Source organism: Eleutherodactylus coqui, chromosome 11 (assembly GCF_035609145.1).
Source record: "Eleutherodactylus coqui strain aEleCoq1 chromosome 11, aEleCoq1.hap1, whole genome shotgun sequence".
NCBI classification, from domain to species: Eukaryota; Metazoa; Chordata; class Amphibia; order Anura; family Eleutherodactylidae; genus Eleutherodactylus; species Eleutherodactylus coqui.
The window spans coordinates 41,116,275-41,128,342 of NC_089847.1; the positions used below are offsets into that span (position 1 = coordinate 41,116,275).

Sequence of the window (12,068 nt, forward strand, 5' to 3'; positions counted from 1 at the left end):
TCGGGCACTTTGTATTGTCTTCTTAGTTTTGTTACGGTAATTTATGGCATTTTGTTTTTGTACATGAAAACCCCATTGTTAAATGTTGCAGACTTGCTAAACAAATAGTTCATGACGGAGCTTCGTGGAAAAAGCTAGAAACTGATAAACTACATCTGTAACTTAACCTTCCTAAACATCATTCTTTACAGGAAAATGTGGCCATTAGTTTTCTTCAGTGTGATGATTGCCAAACACCCATGACTCTATAGTAATGCCGCTCTGCTTCATACGTAGCTTTATTTTCCACTTGTCAAGAATATGACGAGTCAGTTTATCTTGGGACAACCTGTGGGTGAACCTTCCAGAGGCAATTTGCTTTATACTTCCAATTCTTATGAGCTATTTCTTTATTTCTGTCAGTTCTCACTGTGTAATTTAAGTGTCTAACTAGCAGATTTATTATTAATAGCAGAAAAAGTTACAATTGCTGTTCTAACAGCTTTATGTATTGTTGTATTATACATTTCACACAAAACAGAGCACAAATTAGACGCAGGACTGTTAAATGTCAGGATGCCTGTTACATTTGTTACAAAGGAATTACACATATATATGTGTGGTTTATATATGGTTTATATAGCTGCACTCAAGCCTTAGCAGTGACTTGTATATCTAATGGGCATATGTTTAACCCTTTTGTGTCCGCCATCTGTATATTAAGTCCTAATTGTTGAAACACCATGCAGATAGGACATTATATATACATACATATACATATATAAAGTCCTCCACTTGACAAATTTCACTGTATAGGGCTCTACCTGTAAAAAGTTTGGGCCAGCACTTTGTCAGTTCAGCCCTAATTAAGTGACAGGGGGGTGTAATGAACAGCTATTAGCAGTGAAAAGTGATAAATATAGTGCTGAAAATGAGCCAAATTATCAGCTAATGACAGAGATATTTAAAAAAAATTTTTTATATATATATATATATATATATGTGTGTGTATATATATTGTTCCCAGGTATCCCAGTGATAGTAAGTTAATCAGAGAGCATATATTTAGTATTGTTGTACAGATGAGTTTAAGAAGCTTTTTTTAAAATAAATCTGTATTTTTTAAATTTATTAAACTGAATGGGAAATAGGGGGAAAAAAGACAATTTGAATTTTATACTGCAAGCCTAATTCCAAAAAAGTTGGGATGCTGCGTAAAATGTAAAGAAATGTAAAGAGAAAAAGAATGCAATGATTTGGAAATCTCATATAACCACACTTTATTCACAATAGACCATAGAACACATATCAGAAGGTAAAAATGAGCCATTTTTCTATTTCACTTAAACATTAACCCATTTAGAATTTGATGGCAGCAACACATATCTAAAAAGTTGGGAAAGGGTTAACAAAAGGCTAGAAAAGTAAGTGTTACTAATGAAAAACAGCTGAAGGGTCCATTTTCTAAGACACATGACTGTGTATAAAAAGAGCACGTTGGAGAGGTAGAGTTTCTCAGAAGCAAAGATGGTCAGGGGTTCACCAATCTGTGAAAAACTGCATTTAAAAATTGTGGAACAATTTCAGAAAAATGTTCCTCAAAGTAAAATTGTGAAGACTTTGAATATCCAACCATCTACAATACATAATATCATCAAAGGATTCAGAGAATCTGGAGAAATTCATGTGCACAAGAGACAAGACCGACAGTAAGTATTGGGTGCTCAAGATCTATGGACCCTCAGCCATCACAGCATTAAAAACAGGCATGATCCAGAGCCCTAGGCAAACCATTCCCCTCTCTCCATCCCTTGTCTCCTGGCTGATAAACCCGTGGGTTCAATAATCAACAGCATAAACTCTCGCAGTACATCTGTATGGCTGCTAGAATATACATCGCCCTCAATGGCTTCACCCACCCTTTTAATTAAAGGGGTTGTCCCGCGCCGAAACGGTTTTTTTTTTTTTTAACCCCCCCCCCCCCCCGTTCGGCGCGAGACAACCCCGATGCAGGGGTTAAAAAAACAACCCGCACAGCGCTTACCTGAATCCCGGCGGTCCGGCGTCTTCATACTTACCTGCTGAAGATGGCCGCCGGGATCCTCTGTCTCCGTGGACCGCAGGGCTTCTGTGCGGTCCATTGCCGATTCCAGCCTCCTGATTGGCTGGAATCGGCACGTGACGGGGCGGAGCTACACGGAGCCGGCATTCTACACGAGCGGCCCCATAGAAGACAGGAGAAGACCCGGACTGCGCAAGCGCGGCTAATTTGGCCATCGGAGGCCGAAAATTAGTCGGCACCATGGAGACGAGGACGCCAGCAACAGAGCAGGTAAGTATAAAACTTTTTATAACTTCTGTATGGCTCATAATTAATGCACAATGTACATTACAAAGTGCATTATTATGGCCATACAGAAGTGTATAGACCCACTTGCTGCCGCGGGACAACCCCTTTAACCCAATTGTAGCTCGAGTTTTAAGAATGCTGCTATATGAAAAACTGTCGGCCATGAGAGAAGACACAATGGAGCTATTCCTATAAACCTGGCAACCATGGTGTGATTCCCTGGATATACCTGCCTGGAGTACTCAATATGGGATAGAAAACGGGCAGAAAGAAAGTGTAAGACGGGATGTACGTCAGACACTAAAGACCTGACCCTAGTCCCTCCTGCAGTGTTTCATAATTTTAATAGTTCTAACATTGGTTTCACATTCTCCTCAAAAGGAGAGAAAGCAGATCTAAGAGAGAGCAACGGAAATACCTGTTAGATTTCCTGTAAACGGAACGCTGTGTGGAAGTTAAGTGTTATGCTTTTAGTTTCAAAAGGTTTTTATTAAGATAGCACAAACTGAAATAGATGCCATCCATGCAACAATTTTCCCCACGCAGGGGGCATACATAGCAAAAAACCAAACATTTTTATACTAATCTATGATAGAAATCCTATCATACATTTTCTCATGGGTTATCAAAAAGTATGCAGTTTGCCAATTTGGATCAGAATCTTTGAACTAAAACCATAAAACATATTCCACTTTAACTTTAGGTCATTCTGCTTCTCACTCGCTTCTCAATCTCCCCAGATTCAAGGATAGAGATTCCAAAATATATAGACAATCAGATCGCTGTAAGTCGAAAGCAGGTTATGTCTAAATATTGGAGTATCGACCAGGTCAAGCCATGGTCCCCATACTACGCCAAACCTTTCTAACGTGTCATACTGTACTGCATGTCATACAAATAGGGCAATTTATGAAATCCTATTCAGCACCTCCCTAAAGGACAGGAGGGCCGTTTCCATCTGACCGCCATATTGTTATGTTTTTATTGTATAATTACATTATTGCACACCCTGTGAGGCAAATTTTCCGGCTGATCGGCATGTAATAATTCGCTTATCTTTTTCCCAATAAAATCTGTTGAAATTATAAAAACAGGCATGATTCTGTAATGCAAATCACTGCATGAGCTCAGGAAGACTTCCAAAATTCATTGCATGTGAACTCAGTTCGCCGTGCAATCCACAAATGCAAGCCATATATCAACATAATCGAGAAACACAGGCATCTTCTCTGGGCTAAAGCTCATTTAAAATGGACTCAGGCAAATTGGAAAACTAGTTTGTGGTCAGATGAATCAAAATTTGAAATAATTTTTAGAATCCACAGACCCCATTTTTCATGGACTCAAGAGGAGAGTGAGACAGACGTGTTGCTGCCATCAATTTCTGAACGAGTTAATTTTTTAAAAATTGTTTTGAAAATATGAAATGTTCATGTGAATATTTAGGCAACAAAGACCTTTGTCATGAAGGGGTTAACGTACAGAGGTGTAGCTAGTCTTTCCATCATTTGGGTCAATTTAGTTTGCTTTCTTAGGCCTGCATCTTCTTGACCAAGGAACAGTGGCTTGTCGGTGCCCATACTGCCACCTACTCCTTAGGTACATGTCCTGCAAGTTCCCCCTAACTACACTTTTGACATGTGATCACACTGAAAATGTATTGGCAAACAAACTTAAGTGCAGAACGGTATAGAACATTACCGTTTGGTGAAGTCCTAAACAGTCAGGAATAAATGAATATGCTTTATTATATATAAGAATTATAAAACATATAACAATTCTCTTAATGGAATTAGTGCATTGCCACAATTGACAAATGTTGCATTCATTTCCTGACATGCTACAGTGACCACCATACTGTTAATGGCAGCTAGTTTTCACCAAAAAGGAAGATTCTTAATTTCAATGGCCTCTTACTACCTCTTCAATTCTTTAACTGCCATAACACTATAATACATGTCAGTGATTGTACATACACCATATTCTGACTTCTGCACATTAATGTAGTAGGGTTGTCCAAATATTGACTTGTTGTTAAAGAAAAAACTGTGTGCTCATTTTCACAACTAGTCAGTCATCATAGTCTGACAAGTAGAATAGCAGACAATGCTGAAATACTAAAATCTAAAGAAAAATGTCTAACCTGAATTTAACCTTTCTTATCTGGAGTTCTTAGTTATACCAAAATCATCAAAAAATATGCCATATATAATTAATCTATACTTCGAGGTAAAAGTAAAAGCTTCACAGTGCTGGTGGATCCAAATATGCAGTCATTTCGTAATGACTTAGCTGCTTATGCTACAGACCTGCCTTTCCTAATTCACTAACAGGAATTTGTTACTATTGTCTGCCATGGTACAGATAGATTTGTAGAAACAGTTCAACTATATTTCATTTGCTGCTTTCCCGCCACCTCTCACACTGTAGACTACTCAATTGAAACAGCGCAGAGGATGCTGTAATCACAGAACTTTATTATTTAGCAAGTTCCCTACACAGACAGCTTGTAATTTCCAGTTTGGATGATATATTAAAATCCATCTATCCTTCCTCCCTCGGCAGGGAGGAAGTAAAGGGCTGCAGTAATGTAAGCTCTCTCTTACTCTGTTCCACAAAATGAATGGGTGTGCAGCCTGCAAGTGAATAAAGCTATAAGAGCGCTCATATTTCAATTCTAGCTTAGAAATGTGAATTAACACCCTGAGATGCATATTCTGAGTGGCTTTTAAGTAGATCGCTGTCTGCAGGTACACTTTAAGCAGAAGTATGCCTTCTACAGTACTTACGTGTTATTTTTGCAAATTGGAAGAACATAAATGTTATTTATATGTCTACTACATGATGTGTCTTGTTATAGATGAAACATGATAAATCTGCTGAAGATGAGAATATCAGAGAGCAGCCGAAGGAGTCTGTGCATGAGGAAAAAAAGGGTTCCCCACCTTTAGAGCAACAATATGACGCTGAAAGTTTTGAGACATCAGAAGACGAAGTAACTGAAGATTTAGAGGCAGAGGGTATGTATTTGTCATAATAAAAGTAAATGGTTATTTCGTATTTTGACACAGATTTCTGAATGTATTTTATTGTGGGAAGAAAGTCAGTGTTACTTGGGATGAACTTCATCTAGCTTTTGTTTTATGGGATGCATTATGTGTCCAAAAGTATGTGGATGCCAGAATATCAAATCCCTGATTGCCATATGGAACATTTTAATAAGTCTAGGCCTTAATATTAAGTGTTGCCTTCCTCAAGCTGTTGGTGAAAGTAGTTTGAGATTTTTCTGTCCGATTGCATGCTTTACATGGCTTTCCACATGCGGGTCTTAAAGAGAGCCTGTCAGGTCCAGAAATGTGACTGTCATACATACCTGCCTCCCCATTCCATTAAGTGGACACCCTCTCTTCATTGCATGCGTGCGCACGTACAGTCCGTAATAAATGAAGACCGTGCGTGTGAGCCAGCAATGGAGAAAAGGAGTCCGCTCAATGGACCAAACGCCTGGTTGCAAGTGGACAGTGAGGGAACTGGGAGATAGGTTAGTATGGCAGTCACATTCTATGAGTCTGTGGCCCCTGTCTTATAAGCCTACAACCTTGGGTTATGGGACTCAAAGGGCCTGAAATGTTCTCTTTAAACTTCTGTAAATGCAAAAAGAAAAAGTAGATCGGTCTTGCACTTAAGGGTTATTAGAGAGATGTTATTTTCTTATAAAAAGGCTTACTTAGGAGGAGGTTTCTGTTCCTGAGGCCTGCCTAACTGGATTCCAGGCAAAATATGTAGAGTATCAGGTATCTGACTAGATGATCTTATTGGTCCAATGCATAAATTCATACAATGCATTTCGGGGCAATAAATAGAGCCCCTTTTTTAGGCTTCTGTGCGAAGCTGCTCAGTAATGGAAACCCAACCTGTGAAGCTCCCAACTTGTGCCAAAGTTGATCCCAGGGGCAGTTAGGCAGTTGACAATGAGTGAACAGCTACAGGCCAAAGGAGATTACGAAGATGCTAGCTTCATGCCTAAATACAATGTAAAATATTTAAATTTAAACATGGAAATCAGGGTTGCCAACTGACTTTTTCTTTTTTCTGGACTACTTATCCAAAAATCACAGACAACCATCATTTTTTACAGACACATACGAAAAAATAACAATAAATTATAAAAAATATAAGTGACACATATTTGTGGGTTAGATACTGATATGCATTCATTACCAGCATTGGTATTACAATCATAATACCCTCCTCAAGTAGCAGCAGCATCAAAAAAATCACGTATAGAACAAACCGAAAAGCGCCAGATGGATCTTTGATTAAAATATACGTACAGGAGGTACTCTACATCAAATGGTAGACTCACCTGGCACTAAGCGTGGACCCCCAGCGATAGGGATTACACCCGCTCAGCACCTGTAGTCCAAGGGCATCTGTAGATATACAGAACTCAACAATGTGGAAGTCTGAAGCTGTCTGGGAAGTAGCAGTGGAGCAGGTTGGATAAAAAAAAGTCCTGGACTTCAGTTTGATGCCTTAAGTGGATGTTTGGAATAACAGCAATAAGTGGGAATGTTGGGGAAACTTTGCTGAGTCAGTGGAATACCCCTTGAAGTGCATGAGTTTTGGGTTGATGCCGCAGTGTAGTGCATAGTGTGTTCAGTGCTTGTATGCAGCACACTCTGGGCTAAGATTTAACTTGTATCTAAAAAAAAAAAAAAAAAAAAAAGATATACAGAACTCACTCCTGGTCCTCTGGCATTCCAAGGGTCTAGGCGGCAGCAGAGAAGCCCCCAATACTGATGGGTGTAGGGGTAATGGTCCAAGAAAAAATGAAAAGAGCTGCCTGGGCAGTGAAAAACTCTACGCTCTCGATTTACTGTATAATCTAAATGGTTTATTACCCCAACAGAGGGAAGTATGGTGGAAGCTATAACAAACCGGCTATGGATCCAAGGTGCAATGCGTTTTTTCCAACGGCGCCTTTCTCAAGCTTTAAAAAAGTGCCAATGGTGCGCAGAAGCGCGTTGCACCCTGGACCCATAGTTGGTCAGTGGGTGAGAGCACCCGTCATCCACATTCCGGCTACTTTTTATGTACTTGTTGTTTGTTCTTGCTTCCACCGTACTTCCCCCTGTTGGGGTAATAAGCTCAATATTATACAGTAATCGAGAGTGTGGAGTTTAACACTGCCCAGGCAGTTCTTTTCATTTTTTTTTAAAAGTCACAGACACATCTATTTTTTCATGGACTCTGGATAAAAGTGCCGTATTTTTATGGACTGTCCAGGAATTTCTGGACGGTTGGTAACCCTGATGGCAACTGAGAATGTATTATTATGTTTTATGTACCATTACCAATAACCTGATTTAGCGAGTATACTGTAAATCATTTGTAAAGATCATGATGGACGGCAAACAACAGATGGAAACGAATCTACAGAAAGTGACAGCGATGACTGCATCATTCCGGTAGCGCAGGATGTGAAACCGGTAAGTGCAATTAAATATTAGTTCTGTAGCTTGCGTCTTTTGAAACAGAAATCATGGAAGTAGCAAAAACAAAAATAAAAGTTAAAAAAAATATTGTAAGGAATCCATCTAACATAAAACAAAACATTTGCGCTAAATCAATTTTTTATTTTAAAAAATGAAGCAATTTCTAGTTTTCATTAAAAGTATCCTATCATGCTGCTGTTGTTGAGTTTGTAAGAAGGCCCATTTAGACACAACGATTATCGCTCAAAAGCCATCTTCTGAGTGATAATCGTTGTGTCTAAATGTGCCCATCTTTCAGTTTTCTGCTGAACGACTATTTTCATTTCTGCTTGAAAACCATGGTTCGGCAGAACAGCTGATAAGGACCACATGTGGTGTTATGCCAGGGGAGACCTGATTACAGCTGATTGCTTTGTCTCAGCTGTCAGCCCTGCTGGCAGAACAGCTGATGAGCAGGACAGCACATGCTGTGTCTGCTGTCCATGGTGCTGAGTTCTCCACGGGGAGCTAGAGATCAAATTGTTTTCTCTTAGCAGCCTGTAGCTAAACAATGGAGCTAATTACAGAGCTCAGACCTCCTGCTGAGTTCTGCAACAGCTCCCAGAAGCTCATTTGCATGCAAATTAAGCTGACAAAGTACTAATAGCAATTAGTGACTATTAGTACTTTATGCAAAACTATCACTGATATTTCAATCTTTTGAAAGATTATCTGTGTGTATAAATGGGCTTTAACTCCTTTACATAGCTGACTGTCCTTCTAAATCTGACATCGTTCTAATAGAGCACTGCTCATAGCATTGTCATCATCCTCTCTCATAGAAGGAAGTGGGACAAGAATGTATATCGCAAATCTGAGAGTGTAGAGAGGAAGGAAAGCGTCCAGATTTTCACTAAGAACAAATGACACAGGTTGTAGATAGGTAATAAAACATATATAAGTTGGAGAGTTGGTCAGGTAAGTATCAGTGTACAGGGAGAGGAGGGAGAAGACTGCAGGGGGGGGTCACACTCTCCTCGGATTTGGTGTCTGTCATCACCGGCGTATAGAGATCTCTTGTGAGTTGTAGAAGAGGAGACCAGTACAGGATGTGAGGCTGATACATGAGAGCTAGTGAAGGCAGCAGCATCCTGGGCACACAGACCTCACATCCAGCATGTATTACTGGGAGGCACATCACCACAAATGCTATTTTTGAGTAATAAATACCTGGAAGTGCTGTGTAAAGCATAGTAGCATGGTATGAACCTTAGGTAGAAGATCTTTTTAATAAAACCCTCGCTGCTGAGTGATTGATATGCATTTAAATTGATCTGATGAACTTTACCTAATTCACAGAACAAGGATCACATAATTAAATTCTTCCCACACGTTAAGGAGAATGCCAGGCTTTGAAGTTTTGACTTTGATTTCTGTCTTCAGCTAATTTCCTCTATGTGCTGCGCACCTTCCTAATAAAAGCATCACATGAACGCATTGTCACATTTTTAGTTTGTGTTTGGATCGCTTTTTAGGCATAAATACATTGAAAAATATGGTGTTTGAGCCAAATGCCACATTTATGAAGCCCTTGCCCTACGTTTTACAACTGTGAAAAGGTGTGGGAAGCTTCTGAGTTCCATCGAGCACAAATCATTCGCCCACTTTTATGCTAAGAAATGATTGAAATACAACATCAGCCCTGGTTTTATTAGAGGCTACATCCACCTTCCATAGCAATTCTTCTTCCAATGTATCTAAAATGATGTGCACAGTTCTTGTGAACACATTCTACAGATGTGTTCGCCCTCAAGTTCTCTTGAATTTCAGTAAAGGGGTATTTCAGTCTGAGACTATTATAGCATATTCACAGGATATGCCATAAGAGTTTGATGGATGCGGGATCCACACCTATCTCAAGAACCGGACCCTGGCCTGACTGTATGTAGTGGCCAGGGGTGGTCTAGAGTTACAAAAACAGCCAAACAGGTTCCTTCTGTTCCCCCTCGCACAAAGGAGCACATACCTATTCTGATGTTTGGTTGATGCCCTTCTACTGCCCTGTCCAGCTGTCCCTGTGTAACAGCCCATGTCCTGGTATCTGCTCCATGCTCTTAAGACTGTGCTGGGAGACACAGCAAACCTTTGTGGGACAGCATGCATGGATGTGCCGTCCTGGAGAAGCGAGACTACTTGTGCAACCTGATTGGGCTGCCGGTAGCGCCTCGTGTACTAGTAGTGACAGGGACGCTAGAAAAATGCGAAACTAGAGAACAATCAGTCAGGAAGGATAAGGAGAGAGTAATTGTTTGTGACCAACATCTGCAGAGACATTCCCTTTTTGGGGGTTGTTTAGCTGTTTCTTCTTCAGGGCACCTGTTGTCACTTTCATTTCCACCGAATTATGTGAAATTGATTCACAATCAACAGAACAGATTGATATCCCTGAAGTTTATGTGACTTGAGTTATACTGTGATGCGTAAGTGTTCGCTTCATTTTTTTTTTAAAGCGTACCTAAGTTGTCTACAAGTTTTCTAGAATATGCCAAGTTCTCCTTATCCACTCATTTGCTGCTGTTTGCACAGTTTCATGCTACTAAGTTCTGATTTTCAGGGGCTCCTCCCCATATTTCTATTGCTCTGCTGTTTGCAATCCACTGTCATGGAGGGGTCATGTAGCAAGCCTACCATTCTGCTAGTAGTTCATGTCCTGACTTCCTTGTCCTTACTTTCCATGCAGCATTGCACTGTCTCTGGTCCAGTCAGCATGGAAGTAGTATCTGATTGCACACCTCTCTGATTTCCCAGGATCATCAAGAATTCTGGCCAAAGGGTTAATAAATCAAACTACTAATGACCACTTGTCCGTGAATCACTCACTCACATAGCGCTGCTCCCCTGACGACTTCCTAGCTCTGCCCCCCTGGCGATGTCATAGCTCCCCCCACTGGTGATGGCAGAGCTCCGCCCCCTGGTTACATCATAGCGGGTGCTAATGCACTGAGAATACAACTAAGCTGTTATTATGTCCGACACAACTCAGTGGTTCTGACAGGGGACACTGACCTACCGCCACCACAGATCGGTGGTCCTGACAGGAGACACCAACCTACTGCCACCACAGAGATCTGGTGGGCTGAAGGACCTGTGGTGATGTCACTGCATTGAGAGGAGCCATTCTGGAGTTTGATAGTACTGTACACTGGATAAGCAAACAAAAACTACCAGGACCTGTAATGACGTCACCGTCAATTGATCACCTGTGTGGGTGGAGTCAGGGATCACATGACCAGGGGCTCATTACTGTATCAAGGAGCTGTGTATGTCATATGTGCAGTCAGCATAAATGTAGTAGAGCTGCGAGTGGCTGTTTGTCTAATGTGCTGTGCATGTAATGTGTATAGTCATCATGGATGTATGTCACATAGCACAGCTGTTTCTGTGTCGCGCATGCCATGTAGCAGAGCTGTGGCTATCAGGTTCATGGCACATAGCACACCTGTGTGTGTCTGTCACGCGCCCGTGTACCACAGCTGTTTGTGTGCGTGATGTGCATGTAGCAGAGCTGTGTGGCACATTGCGCCACCAAGAACACTGGTACTATAATTTCCTAATAATTACTAGCCCACTATAGTGTGTGTGTGTATATATAATGTGTGCACACGCAGATACATACATCCACATACTCTAACAGCCGGAGAGGCAGAGACCGTGGAGATCATTATTACACTGTCTGCAGATCTGTCAGCCTGCAGCCTGTAAGTGCAAGGGAGCTGCCTATGAAGATAGCCTCTCCACCTGTTGTTATGGAAATGTCCCTGTGTCCTTTTTACTAAGGGAGCTCTGTACCTACAAACAGACATTGGATAGCACAGAAGCTGGAAGGGAGACCCCTAGTGGCAGCCACTGAAAACATGATTTACAGTGGTTAAACAACATTTTTAACTCAAGTATATTACAGAAATTATGAGACTAACACAAGCAGGTAGATGAGCAAAAGTTGCCTAAAAAGAAGTTAGTGCCCCTTTAAATATGTGTATGTATGTATATGTGTATATATATATATAATATTAAAAATAACTGTAAAATATAAAACTGTGCAAGCATCTGTTTGCCGAGTCAGCACAGGAAGGACGATCTTGTTTGATCTTGCAATCAAACAACAAAATACATCTTTCATTCTTGAAAGAAAAATCTTGGGAATTCCTCTCTTACCTCTGGCCATATGCAAACAAGATGCGACATAACACGTACAAGTAAAC

At 40.6% G+C, this 12,068-nt stretch overlaps 1 protein-coding gene across 3 annotated transcripts in view; it reads left to right on the forward strand.

Moving 5' to 3' along the window:
• Nucleotides 1–12,068, forward strand: part of RPGRIP1L (RPGRIP1 like) — a 133,149-nt gene that overhangs the window by 94,388 nt on the left and 26,693 nt on the right. For all 3 annotated transcript variants that reach the window (XM_066583914.1, XM_066583915.1, XM_066583916.1), the window contains 2 exons: nt 5,190–5,349; nt 7,730–7,821. In XM_066583914.1, coding sequence (XP_066440011.1) covers nt 5,190–5,349; nt 7,730–7,821 — 252 coding nt within the window. The remainder of the gene's footprint in view (nt 1–5,189; nt 5,350–7,729; nt 7,822–12,068) is intronic.